Source organism: Tachypleus tridentatus, chromosome 6, assembly GCF_004210375.1.
Source record: "Tachypleus tridentatus isolate NWPU-2018 chromosome 6, ASM421037v1, whole genome shotgun sequence".
NCBI classification, from domain to species: Eukaryota; Metazoa; Arthropoda; class Merostomata; order Xiphosura; family Limulidae; genus Tachypleus; species Tachypleus tridentatus.
The window spans coordinates 122,124,842-122,140,833 of NC_134830.1; the positions used below are offsets into that span (position 1 = coordinate 122,124,842).

Below are 15,992 nucleotides of genomic sequence, written 5' to 3' on the forward strand. Positions count from 1 at the left end.
AAAGCTTCACCACTTCAACTGAGTATTAAATATTCCAACTACGTTATTTACTTCCCATAAAAAATATTAAGATTTGTATTGTCAGTTATGGTTTGTGTTTTAGTGAAACGTTCCTGTCAAAGATAAAAGGCGAAACGTTGAGAAACTAATAAAACAACAAAACAAAATTTGTTGTTCTAAGTTAATTTATTACTATTGTTGAGAGATTTAAAGCAACATCTTAACAACGTGTTTGCTATATTACCTTAACAGCGTGTTTGCTATATTACCTTAACAGCGTGTTTACTATATTACCTTAACAACGTGTTTACTATATTTTCTATTTAAAGTTTCTACCATTAACAGTTTCAGTACTAATAAGTATATTTCAGTTTAATTACTTTTAATTTCAATTTATTCTTTATCACTATAATTTATTATACTGACTGATTCCATTTTAAACCTAGAATTTATATTTCAAGCTAACACTATAATCTTGATCCACCGACCACATGAACTACTATCGGAATTAAACCTGAAAGGATCCATAAAATAACAACTCATAAAACAATCATTCTAGTGTTTGTATTACATAGAAACGTTCACTCAGTTCACAATGGTGACAGCCTATAACAAAAAATTCAACAAACCACCATATTTATATATAATGACTAATGTATTTTCAACACAAACCACAAACGACCATATATATAATTAGTAATCTAACTTCAATAAAACACCACAAACCACAATATATATAATCACTAATCTAACTTCAACAAAACACCACATACATAATTATTAATCTTCAACTAAGCACCACAAACCACCATATAGTTAGTACTGTAGTTTCAACAAATTACCATTCATCTCAATAGAAGTTTGTTTTATGAGATAAATAGCCACAGGTGAGTTTCATTTCTTGTTTTGTACACATTATGTAAGTTTAATAAGGAGAGACTGAGCACTCTGAGTACCCTTTGTGAAGGATCAGTAAAGGGTTGTAATAATTCAGGTCACGACTTAGTTTCGTCAGTTCAACCACAGGTAATGGTATAGAGGTCAGTGTTTAGTCATAGGTCATCCTAGTTTTTGTCTATAACAAAACATGACTAGCCCAATAATCACACTGTTACTCTAGTGAACATAAGTGTCCGTCAAAATAAAGTATGTTTGTTTATTTTTCAAATAGCACCACCAGGCTTAATAATGTTAACTCTTTAGCTTGTCAAGATGCAACACAGCACCATCAAGAAGTCTTGTTGTGACACAGCACCATCAGTTTCAGACAGTCTTGTTGTGACACAGCACCATCAGTTTCAGACAGTCCAGTTTCAGACAGTGTTGTAACACAGGCATCAGACCTGACACAGATCAGCAACACAGCACCATCAGTTTCAAACAGTCTTGTTGTGACACAGCACCATCAGTTTTAAACAGTCTTGTTGTGACACAGCACCATCAGTTCTAAACAGTTTTGGTGTAACACAAACCACTTTTAGATAGTTTTGTTGTGACACAGTGAAGTTATTTTCACCACACGCGACAGAATATTAAGGTTCCTATCAAGTAAACGTTCTCTGATTTTTTGTTTCAACATCCATTATCTTACAAAAGTTTCTTGTAACTGCTTGCCATTACGACTTCTCTCTACGTTCCTAGTTTTTAGATTTCAATCAAATATTTAACAAAAAAATATTACAGTTTTATGATTTCAAATTGTCAAACACATTCCTCTAACCTGTTTTTTTTTCCATAAAGTTATCCACGAATCATCTAGAACCTTCTAAGCCTAATTATGTGACAGTTTGTTTGTTTGAGAAAGTTAATCTATATCGTGACGTCTTTCGGAAACTTAAAAGATGAAGTGTTTTATGCTGTTGTAATATTGAGATGAGATGGGAATACAGTGAATGTGGACTTAGGTTGGTTTTATTGTTGTGACTCACTTCTTAGTAATGAAAGATACTGCTGATAAAACCAACTGTCCTTTTACTCCATTTTTTACTGAAATTTTAGTATAGCTGTAGGGCTTATTTTAGCCCTTAACTTTGGTATTTTGTTAAACAAAACTTGCTGTTTATGTCGTAAAGGGAGACTTATGACGTCACATTCAAGAACCACAGTGAAGGAAATAATATTAAACACTCTTTTGTCCAAAAATATAAACCTAAGTTTATCATACATAAACTTATTTAAACCACAAGTTTATTACATACAAACATAACGTAAACCTTAAATTTATTACATACAAACATAATATAAACCTTAAGTTTACTATACACAAACGAATTACTTTACTGAATAATTACGTTTCATATAAAAAAAATGTATTCAAAAATAGACATTTAGTATGGGAACCTTCAAACAGTCTCTATTAGTTACCTTAACATGTTAACATGTACAGAATAAACATCTAATTAATTGTCATTTAATTTCGTGCAATGCCACACGAGGGCTATCTGCGCTAGACGTCCCTGATTTAGCAGTGCATGGCTAGAGGAAATTCAGATAGTTATCACCTCTCACCGCCAACTCTTGAGCTACTCTTTTACTAACGAATAGTGGGATTGAATGTAAGTTTATAATGCCCCCACTTCTGAAAGAGCGATCATATTTAGTGGGACGGAGATTAACGAGTCGAGCGCCTTAACCACCTGGCCATGGTGGGCCCATGACAGCTTTATAACAAGACTCAATCATAGCTAGTGTGGTCGGCAAACCTTTAGATACCTTATAATTAACCGTACTGAAGCCGAGACCACAAGCCCGTGAGGGTTAAAATGGTTTATGACAGGGAAACCTTCCTTCTCTGGAGGCTACGTTCAAATAGAATATTTGATCTTCACACTCTCGGGAAGTGTGTAGTTGTGGAACTGGAAGGTTTAGAACCATAACAACATATGTCAGATAACAGGTCATGTATGTTGTAAACAGGACACTTTCAACTGCGTATGTTAACAACGTGTCACTGACTAGGAACTCTGTAGACGAGCTTCAAGTTTAAGCCTTGTGTTCTAGATGTTAATAAAAGATCTGTATAAAGTTCATGTCTTCTGTTCTAGGTGTTAAAAAGGAGCTGTATAAAGTTCATGTTTTATGTTCTGGGTGTTAACAAATGGTCTATATCAAGTTTATGTTGAAACTATGGTAGACTTACCTATGTTCAAGACGGGCCCAAAAACACTAGAGTCACCGACGGTAGAACAGTTCCAGCGGCGATACCTAAACTGCCACTGGCACTCGCTGATTCCCAGCCGTGCTCCGTGTCCAACATAAGGAATGTGGTCAGGGTAGAGGTAACACAGCTTTGTCTGACCGCGAGAAAGTCCCGAGAGCTGTGTACAGAGCGGCAGAGCTCCTAACAGGTAGGCTTGCTGGTTGTGTAGTATGTTGATACCTTGGAGTCCCAGGTTCCTGGAACAAGTTCAAACTTAGCTAGACAAACATTTTTCAAGAACATCTAGTTTCTAGATATTAAAACAAACATTTTTCAAGGACTTCTAACCTCTAGATATAAGAACAAACATTTTTCAAGGACTTCTAACCTCTAGATATAAGAACAAACATTTTTCAAGGACTTCTAACCTCTAGATATAAGAACAAACATTTTTCAAGGGCCAAAATCTGCTGGCCAAAATCTTAAGGCCAATGAACATAAAGAAAAAATATGCATTTTGCGTTGTTAGACTCAACCAATTATTTGAGTAGAGCTTCGAAAGATGAAAATAAGAAAAGGTAAAATAAAAATTAAAAAACCTTTTAGTATTTAATAGGGAAAATGGGAACGCTATGAAATTAGCCTAAATACCAGCTGGTCAAAAGTTTAAGACCATTTGAAACGAAGCGTTAATCGGTAAACACGTCACGAAATTTAGTCATTTGTGTTCAGGCATTAGCGTTGTCAACATCTCCCACTGACATCTCCTGTGTTACACTGGGTAAAAACATGGCAAAGGATAAAAAGTTCAGAGTTTGAACGTGGCAGAATTGTCGAGCTGCAAAAGCAAGGTCTCTCTCAACGTCCCATCGCTGGTGAGATTGGGCTTAGTAAAACTGCTGTTGCAAATTTCTTAGAAAACCCTTAGGGATACGGAACGAGAATTTCAATTGGTCGGCCCAATAATATTTCGCCGGCGTTGAGCAGGAGGATTCGATGGTTTGTCCGACAAGACACCAGCCGATCGTCGAACCAGATTAAGGCCCTTACGGACGCAAAATGCAGCTCAAGAACAATAAGACGGCATCTACGAGAGAAACGCTTTAAAAAACCATAAACGTCTTCAAAAGGCCACGCCAGATGGCTTCCAACATTACTGGCACGATAAGAATATCCCACTGAAGACATTTTCTACACGACACAGTGGAAGAGGTTCCATCATGATCTGGAGTGCTTTCTCCTTCCATGGAACAATAAGGCTTCAGGTTATAAAGGGGTATCAAACAGCAGCTGGCTACATTGACATGTTGGAGAGAGCATCCTCACTGACTGATGGCCCTCGCTTTTGTGGAAATGACTAGATCTTTCACCAGGACAACGCTGCAATTCACAATGCCCGCAAGACAAAGGATTTTTTCATGGCGAATAACTTGATTCTTTTAGACCATCCAGTGTGTTCGCCCGAACTGAACCCCATTGTAAGTGTTTGGGGGTGGATGGCAAGGGAAGTATATAGAAATGGACGTCAATTTCAAACAGTGCATGATCTACGTAAAGCCATCTTCACCACTTAGAATAACATTCCAGTCAGCCTTCTGCAAATACTTATATTGACCATGCCAAAGTGAATGTTTGAAATTATTCGCAATGACGGCCGTGCAACTCACTACTGAGACCTCTTGTTGGACATTCCCTACCATGTTTAGGACTTCTTTTTGTTATGGTCTTAAACTTTTGACCAGCTAGTATTTAGACTAATTTCACAGTGTTCACATTTTCCCTATTAAATGCTAAAAAAGTTAATTTTTATTTTCCCATTTCTTATCTTCATCTTTCGAAGCTCTACTCAAATAAGTGGTTGAGTTGAACAACGAAAAATACATTTTTTTCTTTTTATGTCCATTGGCCTTAAGATTTTGGCCAGCAGTGTATAAGAACAAACATTTTTCAAGAACTTCTAGTCTCTAGATATCAGAACAAACATTGAATCAACTATAATAAATAAACTACTGATGTTGAGCGTTCCATACATCTCATCGATATTTTTACAAGTATATTTGCCTGACAAATATAAGAGGAATTGTAATGAACTGATTTAAAACTGTATTTTAACAACATATTTTCACTGTTTGACCACTGTACACAGTGATCTAAAACTTGCTTGGTCACTTCATTGACATAGGTACAAACTATAAATAGGATAAACTATTAACTAGTTTAGTCACATCTTTATCGCAATAACAAACTGTAGTCAAAACATAAATTCCCACGTGATGTATATAAGTATTAATTTATACTCGTTCATTCCAATACATTCATACCCCTACTGGTGAGGCAAATCTACTCATTGGCCGTTTGAAAACACACTAAACTGTTTAAAAATATTTGTCGAATTACTTCTTGTTTGAAAACGACATTCACTTTTGGTGACATATTTCATTAACATTTTAGAACTGAAATATCTTTTTTCCCTTGTTAATATATATTTGTGTTGATATAAGTACAGTGAACTATATATCCAATATATGGCACACAATGCAATAAGATGGAACATAAGTTACGAATACGAAAATAATCTCCTGGCAATATGATGGAATATTGCATTCCTAAATTTAGAGGTAAAGTGAATGTCAACAGTCTAACTGAAAGTCTATGGTATACCAGCAATGAGGGTGGAACAAGTTGACCTCACGAACTTCTTAAGTCAAAAATTTTGATAAAATCATAGAAGATTATCTCGAAGTCCAGCCTTCCTTATGAAAATTAACCTTATTCGATCTGTGTTTCTATTAACGTACCTCACGTGCTCATCAGATGGAACTAAATTTCACGAACGTTGGGAAAGAATCCGCCCTCCATTGAACAGTGTTGAGGAATGAGTAGCGATCTGTACCCTACCAAAAGTTTGGAAAATCTAGCCTCGCCCTTCCAATGTCGGCCCATAGTTCTGCGGAGATCCGTAAAAAGAAAAACCACCACCCTCTGTAATAAGTACTTTTGAAGAAGTAGGCGGTTCTGTTTACAAGTTAGGTGATAGCAACCGCCAATAGGTGTCATGACTTACACTATATAATTATATAAACCTGAGTCTTTTTAGACCAGCTGACGAACTGGGTGTAGTTTGATAACGGTGACTTCGGAGTAAAGATTCTTAGAGCAAGAACAAGAGATCAACTAACCAGGGATAATATACATACTGATAATACAAACATTACAGAAATAACCTGGGATATCGTTATAATACAGGTATAACATGGAATATTGTTTTATATATAAATATATATATACTGATAATACAAACATTACAGATATAACTCGGGATATTGTTACACATATAACTGATAATTTGGGTTGAGAACCGATTTTACATAGAAGAGCGAACAACGTTTAGATCTTCTTCGGTCATCGTCAGGTTCACAAAGCTCTTCTATGTAAAATATTTTCTACACATATATATACTGATAATACAAACATTACCGATATAACCTGGGATATTGTTACACATATATGGGTTTTCTCGACATCACCGATATAACCTGGGATATTGTTATATATATTAATAATACAAACATTACAGATATAACTGGGATATTGTTATATATATATAATAATACAAACATTACAGAAATAACCTCGATATCGTTTATTACAGGTATAATAATACAAACATTACAGATATAACTCGGGATATTGTTATATGTATTAATAATACAAACATTACAGATATAACTCGGGATATTGTTATATGTATTAATAATACAAACATTACAGATATAACTCGGGATATTGTTATATGTATTAATAATACAAACATTACAGATATAACTCAATGGATATTGTTATATGTATTAATAATACAAACATTACAAATATAACTCGGGATATTGTTATATGTATTAATAATACAAACATTACAGATATAACTCGGGATATTGTTATATATATTAATAATACAAACGTTACAGATATAACTCGGGATATTGTTATATATATTAATAATACAAACATTACAGATATAACTCGGGATATTGTTATATATATTAATAATACAAACATTACAGATATAACTCGGGATATTGTTATATATATTAATAATACAAACATTACAGATATAACTCGGGATATTGTTATATATATTAATAATACAAACATTACAGATATAACTCGGGATATTGTTATATATATTAATAATACAAACATTACAGATATAACTCGGGATATTGTTATATATATTAATAATACAAACATTACAGATATAACTCGGAATATTGTTATATATATTAATAATACAAACATTACAGATATAACTCGGGATATTGTTATATATATATATATTCTGATAGTACAAACATTAGAGATATAACCTGAAATCTTGTTGTATATATATATATATATATACTCATAATACAAACATTACATATATATATATATATATAACAATATTCCAGGTTATATATTTTTTTATATATATGCCAGTGTACGACCATTACATATACTATAAATATAGCCCAACATATGAGATTTTACTTTCACTGTAGAGGATGTTTAGAACTTCTAATATATTTGTTTATTTGTTGTATTATTGTTAACCTATACAGGTTCAAATATTAGTGGTCGTGTTGGTATCAGAGTTATACAGATTTAAAGATTAGTGGTCGTGTTGGTAACAGAGTTATACTGGTTTACAGATTAGTGGTCGTGTTGGTAACAGAGTTATACTGGTTTACAGATTAGTGGTCGTGTTGGAATCAGAGTTATGCAGATTTGAATAATTAATGGTAGTAGTTTGTTTGAACTGTATATTATTACAAAATCACTGAAATTAATAAGGTTGTTTTCATAATTCCATGGAAACATGTAATCCGTGGAAGAAAGGTTATGTACACACTTTGTTAAACATATGAAATCCAAACAACACAGATTGTGTTCATACTTTCCTAAAATACGCTATATGAACAAAAAATATCGTATATATATATGTCCCAAGAAACATGGAATCAAAATGAAACTCATTTTAATTAAATGTGGGTTAAAATTTTATAGAACCTCCTCCAGTAATACAGTAGTAACCCTGATGGCCGGTAACCCTAAAAATCGGGGTTTTGATAAATGCTAAGGGCAGAACACAGATAGCTTAACAGCAAATAAACCCCTTGGGTAAATAAAAACGACAGTTGTATCGTCCCTGTGTTTATAATTGTTTAAATTATTACCCCAATTTGCACACGGTTCTTGACTTGTAATAATTCAAGCTTCACGTATTCATTATCAAGTGCAACAATCTACTCAGTTTCACGTCACTTTCGTTTAGAATCGGTTGTGTAATCAAATGAAACTACTTCAGGTGATTTCCAAAGTTTTTCCAAACCACTGCATCATCTTCCATTGTTTTAATACAAGTACTGCATTATCATCATAGTTTATCAGTTCTGCTTCCAACAGCTATCGTGTTGCGTTAAGATTATTTGTTTAAATGTGTACAGACCATGTTTATCCACGCAGCGTGAGCCATTTTAAAGCTCATTCTGACCTTCAGTCTGTGCCCTCGTAAAAAACGACAACAAGTAAATACATTACATTAAACCAAGAAGATCACTGAACTCTGGTGAGAAATAAAACCACTATATATAATTATTAGAAACAACGCTTTGTAGTTTCCAAGGTAATTAATTCTGTGATTATAATTCAATAATACACAGTTTCAAGTTACAATTGTGATATTTAGTTAATATTCAATAAAAACGGTGCAGTATTGTACTGTTCTCATAGTGAATAATATAGATTTATGTATATAAACTTTCCTGGTCACCAGTTTTCAAGTTCCGCTTCTGTTTTAGATCTATAGTAGGATAATAATCAAGTGAGAAAATAGAGTTAATCTAGAAAGTTAATGTTAATCTAACTAGAAAATAGAGTTAATCTAGTTAGCTTAGAGAGTTAATCTAATCAATATTTGAAGCTTAACTAAGTATTATATTTAAATACAGCTGGCTTTGCATCTTTCCAACGAAATAAACAGACAGATGTATTTTAATTAGATGTTTTCGCGGGCTTTGTATTTTGTGGCCCTAAAACATTTCACAGTTTGGTTATTCTTGAAATATAATTGAAGACATACATATAAACCATCTGATCAACGACACTATCATAATGAAGTCGAGAGCCGTAAAATTCAGGTAACTGAAAGGATCATAAGTTTTGTTCTCATATATATATGTACATAAAATAATACAAGAAAAACCTTAGGTTTTGTTCTTATATATATACACAAACATAAGACAATACAAGGACCATACGTTTTGTTCTTTATATAAGATAATACAAGAAAGGATCATAAGTTTTGTTCTTATCTAATAATATATCAAGTCTTATGAAGAAACCTGATCCCTACTCAACTTCAAGTCATGTTGTCATCAGCCATCAAATTAACATTACGTACACCCGTTTTGTCCTGACAAGTCAGTAGTTTGTTATCAGCCATTACATTAACCTTATGTACACCTGTTCTGTCCAGCAGTTTTTAAGTAGAAACTACTTCTTCCCAGAAGACATTTCTCATCCTAGACATCTTTACTTCCAGAGCCATATTTAGATGACCCTTATCCTTGTTCACCAAGACATGTTCACAAGACATCCGAGAACATATCCTACAGCTACCGTCAACTCACCCTTAACAAATAAAACCAAACATGCCCATTAACTATATTTCATTATTAACAACCAATGAAGTGATACAAAATGTTACCTTTAACTATACTTCATCTTTAACAACCATTCACGTGAAACAACACATTTCCACTAATTATATTTCATTCTTATTCAACCTTGAAACAACACAAGATGAAGTGCACTTCATCTTGAACTTGTGTTGTTTCAACAAATTGATTGGTTTCTATTTCAACAAAAGGTTCTACTACTGAAATGTGTTGTTTCATAAAAACAAATAAAAAGGGTGTTCAACAGCACATCCGTGGCTGTTACGGACTGTGATTTTCTTATTGTTCTGTGCTACGCAACTGTTAGCTATACGGTTACCTAAACTGTAACCAGCCTATCTCTAACTAAAAACTATACTGTAACCATCTCATCCTAGGTAAAAATCTACACCCAAACCAACCCATTAAACAATACTGCAAACAGCTCAACATTTATTACAAACTACACTGTATCCAATCCATACTCAGCTAAACACAAGTCAATAACCAGTTTTACTAGCTGCACACAACACCGTAACAAACCCTTAATACTCGCATGATATTGAATTGATATCAGAACGATATTGGACTTGACATTAGAATAACATTAAACTTAATATTTTCCGACGTAGTTCTTAATCTAACACAACTCATACTTAATACATTCACAATATTGTAATTAATAGAGAAAATAAAGAGGTTGTGAATAGAAATGTACATATTTGTTTTCATCGACTGCTCATTAAATGGAAATACCTAACAACCAATTCTGTTGATTCGTTGAATACTTTGTCTTCTTGTATGAAAAATCGCTGATATTGTGATTACATCGGAGGTCAGGTTGTTCATTTATGACTGATTAAGAATATGACGATGATTAAGCAAGAGTCATAAATCATAACTTAAGCGCGTGGTCAAAACTAAACTGAAAACAAAATATTAATGAGAGTGTTATCTAACGGCCTGCTAAAGAGCTAGGTGTCATTCGAGCACAATCTAAGCTAGTAGTATAAGAGTTTCTCGATAACCTAACACCACAGAATCACACATCACACCTGATCCCTCCAGATGTGGTATGACGTCACACTATGTTAATTCAGTTAGTCCTAGGTCAATCTCTTGTCATGACTTCACATCAACATTTATACAAAGATTAACTGCGTCTTGTAAGTCAGCCACCAAAAAGATGGTCCCCTCCCCCCAAACAACAACCGCAGATAACATCCAGGTAGTTTTAAGTGGACGTTCTAAAGCATAACGAACAAAAAAGGAAAGAAAACTACAAATTAATGTCGTGATTCTACAGACTGGATTTTAATGTAAATTTGACACGTGAATTGAATGCGACACTGTTGCTCTCTCACAGGCTACAGAATTCTAGAAGTTTCGTTTGGCTCTCAACAACTTTTTACTATAGGTTCCAGTTTTTGGATATACAACAAGTGAATATAAAACGTTTTTCATAGAAACTCTTAAATTCCATTTCTTCAGAAACACACGCAAGGTTTACTGGACTGTATGAAACCGGTTGAGAAACAGTAATGTAGCTTTAGGATTAAAATGTCCGGTCACAGGTTTTACAGTATTCAAATATAAAAACTACAAAATTTAATCCTCGGTTAAACACTAAAAATGCCACAGTTCTCCATTAGTCTTTTTAGAAAGTAAATAACACCAAATCATTTACCAACCCCTTGACACTGGGCATAGGATAACATCAAATCAGTTACATTATTTAATGAGTCAAATAAAACATTTAAGTACATGCCCCTAGTGGCTCAGATGATAAGATTAAAGACTTAAAACGCTAAATATCCCGTGGTGACCACAGCAAGGTTGTTTAGCTCTGTCATTAAAGAACACACTTCCATTATCTTTACAAAACTAGGGAAATCCGTCTTCCGTCACTATCTAAACGAAGTAAAAGATGTGAGGCCTGACTTGCATAATTCAAATAAAACTTCAATATTTTATTATGAAATAATTCATTCTGACTGCCATTAAGTATTTCAAAAATTAAAGCATTTCTTTCCGTAATTCAGCTAAATTCCTCAATCAATGCCACACTATTACTGAAGACCCTAAACTCATGAATCCATCTCAGACTATTATTACGTTAAGATCTTCAGCTGAATGAAAAACGAATATCCTATTGATCGTTTTGAAACTTTAAAAACTTTCTGTTAGCGAGAAACATCTGTTTTTCCTGTTAGTACTTGTGACTTAATTAAAACAGCAAAACGTTTTGTCTTCAAATAAAGGTCGCTTTCTCAGAAACATTTCGGGATACAGCACCAACCTATTTATAGGAAATTCTCCCACTAGGACAGCGGCATGTCTATGGACTTGCTCCGCTAGAAACCGGGTTTCGATACCCGTGGTGGACTGAGCACAGATAATACATACGTGGCTTTGTGCTTAATTCCAAACGAATTAGTGACCCCTTTAATTATGTTTAGTTTGTCACTTTCCTTGTGTTATCACTATTGAACATAAATAGTGTAAATAAAGAGTTAACCATGTATTTTTAAAATATTCAACATTCAAACATTCAATAGTTTGTTTTGTTAACATTTTATTCCAGAGTTTGACTTTGGATAAAATCATACGATGCATCCTCCTCCGTATAGAATTATATGTTTAGTAGTTCTGACAACGTTACAGAAGATAAGAAACTTATCTATATTCAAGATAAGGAAGAACAGTATTTTACTTATAATTTATGTCGACCGTTAACTGGTCTCTGGCACCTACTGTTCATCTGTGTCAAGCTCTCTGATTGACAAACACCTGCTCATACTATGGATAACATCGCAGATAAGGCGAATTTCCTGTAATCCAATACACTTGTACTAGAAGTAAGAACCAAAGGAGATTATTAGTTCTGGATATAAGTAAAATTGTTAACTCTTTCAATGTTTGTCTTTTATTTTTATAGGGTGTGCTAGAAAGAAAATAATACACACAAACCTAATTAAATATCTTGGACAAAAAAGAAAAGAAAATGTGAGGAGTGTTCCAGAACCTTTAACTGATACCCCTCATAGAACAAATACAGTTTTACGATATGCTGACACTACGTTTTCCTGTGATTTAGTATTAGTATCCTATGTTAAGGAAGAAGATGCTTACCAGCTTTCGTTAGGGATAAAATACAATTAGCAGCCTTGGTTATGGGTAGAAGATGACTAGCAGCCTTGGTTACGGGTAGAAGATGATTAGCAGCCTTGGTTAAGAGTAGAAGATTATTAGCAGCCTTGGTTAAGAGTAGAAGATTAGAATTCTCCCCTCTCTTCTAATAAAAAAAACGCAAAAAGTAAAAAAAGGACTTTCTAGTCACATAAATAAAGAGTACAATCAACTTAATTAAGTTGAGTTCCTTGCTTTGGGGCGCGTTCTGGGCTCCGCAACTGACAGTGATGTTAATCTTTTTGTATACTTTAAGCCGTGACAGAGTTATAAAAATAACAGTCAATCTCTTAGCAGGAAAGTAAGTAGAAGGATGCTCCGGACTAACTGTCGAACCTCTGGTGAGTAGTTCATAATTACGTACGACGACATATAACATTAATAAAATTAATAAAACTACAAATAAAAATTCCAGATTCTTAGTTTAGCAGGTGTAAACACAAGATAAATTAAAATAAGGATAGCAGTAGTAGAAAGATACGCCCTCTTTCAGTAAAAACTACCAAAACCTACAATAAAACACTGAATGCTTACAGCTAGTTCGAACAACAGGTGAATTATTTTTGATAAAAAGAATTATAATAATTTTTATAAAAGCAACTAATATTGTAAAGAAAAAAGAAAAAAAGAAAATAAACGACCTTTAATGACTTCATGAAAAAACATGTGACAAAAAAGCATCCCTAAAATAAAAATACAAAACATTATTTCTCCATATCGATTTTCTAATAAGCCTACTGTTGAATGTGAATGATCGGACATTTGCACCATAAAACGCCAAACCAACCAACCAACATCACGTTAAATCCGGTGAAATATACTGTTTGTTAGCAGAAAAACAAAACAAAAAACACGCTTCATTGTTCAATATCGCTTGATAAAAAGTCCAAAGAAGTTATTGTTCTACAAGACAGGAACACAGCATATTTTTTAATAAATAGTAATAAAAATAAATGAGCACGTCTCAATAAAAATGTATTTACATTCAGTATCTTCTAGTTTTGATGTTTGTATCTCAGAACGGCTGGTATGGGTATTAATACTTTTATTGATAAGCAGAAAACAACCTTTCGACCTTCCTCGGTCATCTTCAGGTTTAAACAAACAGGTTAGCCGTTCAGATTGTTTAATTCAAGGAAGAAACAGTCTGTTTGGGTATTCTCTTTATATATGACTAGTAGTAACAGGACTGTTTGGGTATTCTCTTTATATATGACTAGTAGTAAAAGGACTGTTTGGGTATTCTCTTTATATATGACTAGTAATAACAGGACTGTTTGGGTATTCTCTTTATATATGACTAGTAATTACAGGACTGTTTGGGTATTCTCTTTATATATGACTAGTAATAACAGGACTGTTTGGGTATTCTCTTTATATATGACTAGTAATAACAGGACTGTTTGGGTATTCTCTTTATATATGACTAGTAATAACAGGACTGTTTGGGTATTCTCTTTATATATGACTAGTAATAACAGGACTGTTTGGGTATTCTCTTTATATATGACTAGTAATAACAGGACAGTTTGGGTATTCTCTTTATATATGACTAGTAATAAAAGGACTGTTTGGGTATTCTCTTTATATATGACTAGTAATAACAGGACTGTTTGGGTATTCTCTTTATATATGACTAGTAATAAAAGGACTGTTTGGGTATTCTCTTTATATATGACTAGTAATAAAAGGACTGTTTGGGTATTCTCTTTATATATGACTAGTAATAAAAGGACTGTTTGGGTATTCTCTTTATATATGACTAGTAGTAAAAGGACTGTTTGGGTATTCTCTTTATATATGACTAGTAGTAAAAGGACTGTTTAGTTGTTCTCCTTGTATATTGCTAGTAAGAAACGAATTGTTTAACGGTACTATTTGTTTAATACGAGAAAAAAAAACAATCTGTTTAGATGTTCTATCTGTATATTAATAGAAAGAAAGGCTATTCAGCTGCTCTGTTTGTATATTACTAGTACGAAACGGTCAGTTTAGTTGCTCTGTTTGTATATTACTAGTACGAAACGGATTGTTTAGTTGCTCTGTTTGTATATTACTAGTACGAAACGGATTGTTTAGTTGCTCTGTTTGTATATTACTAGTACGAAACGGATTGTTTAGTTGCTCTGTTTGTATATTACTAGTACGAAACGGATTGTTTAGTTGCTCTGTTTGTATATTACTAGTACGAAACGGATTATTTAGTTGCTCTGTTTGTATATTACTAGTACGAAACGGATTATTTAGTTGCTCTGTTTGTATATTACTAGTACGAAACGGATTGTTTAGTTGCTCTGTTTGTATATTACTAGTACAGAAACGGATTGTTTAGTTGCTCTGTTTGTATATTACTAGTACAGAAACGGATTGTTTAGTTGCTCTGTTTGTATATTACTAGTACGAAACGGATTGTTTAGTTGCTCTGTTTGTATATTACTAGTACAGAAACGGATTGTTTAGTTGCTCTGTTTGTATATTACTAGTACGAAACGGATTGTTTAGTTGCTCTGTTTGTATATTACTAGTACAGAAACGGATTGTTTAGTTGCTCTGTTTGTATATTACTAGTACACGAAACGGATTGTTTAGTTGCTCTGTTTGTATATTACTAGTACAGAAACGGATTGTTTAGTTGCTCTGTTTGTATATTACTAGTACGAAACGGATTATTTAGTTGCTCTGTTTGTATATTACTAGTACGAAACGGATTATTTAGTTGCTCTGTTTGTATATTACTAGTACGAAACGGATTGTTTAGTTGCTCTGTTTGTATATTACTAGTACGAAACGGATTGTTTAGTTGCTCTGTTTGTATATTACTAGTACAGAAACGGATTGTTTAGTTGCTCTGTTTGTATATTACTAGTACAGAAACGGATTGTTTAGTTGCTCTGTTTGTATATTACTAGTACGAAACGGATTGTTTAGTTGCTCTGTTTGTATATTACTAGTACGAAACGGATTGTTTA

The 15,992-nt window shown here is 33.3% G+C and overlaps 1 protein-coding gene across 2 annotated transcripts in view; it reads right to left on the minus strand.

Annotated features, from left to right (window-relative positions):
• LOC143253487 (protein Wnt-5b-like) overlaps nt 1–15,992 on the minus strand; it is a 78,462-nt gene that overhangs the window by 16,897 nt on the left and 45,573 nt on the right. For both annotated transcript variants that reach the window (XM_076507467.1, XM_076507466.1), the window contains exon 3: nt 3,140–3,396. In XM_076507467.1, coding sequence (XP_076363582.1) covers nt 3,140–3,396 — 257 coding nt within the window. The remainder of the gene's footprint in view (nt 1–3,139; nt 3,397–15,992) is intronic.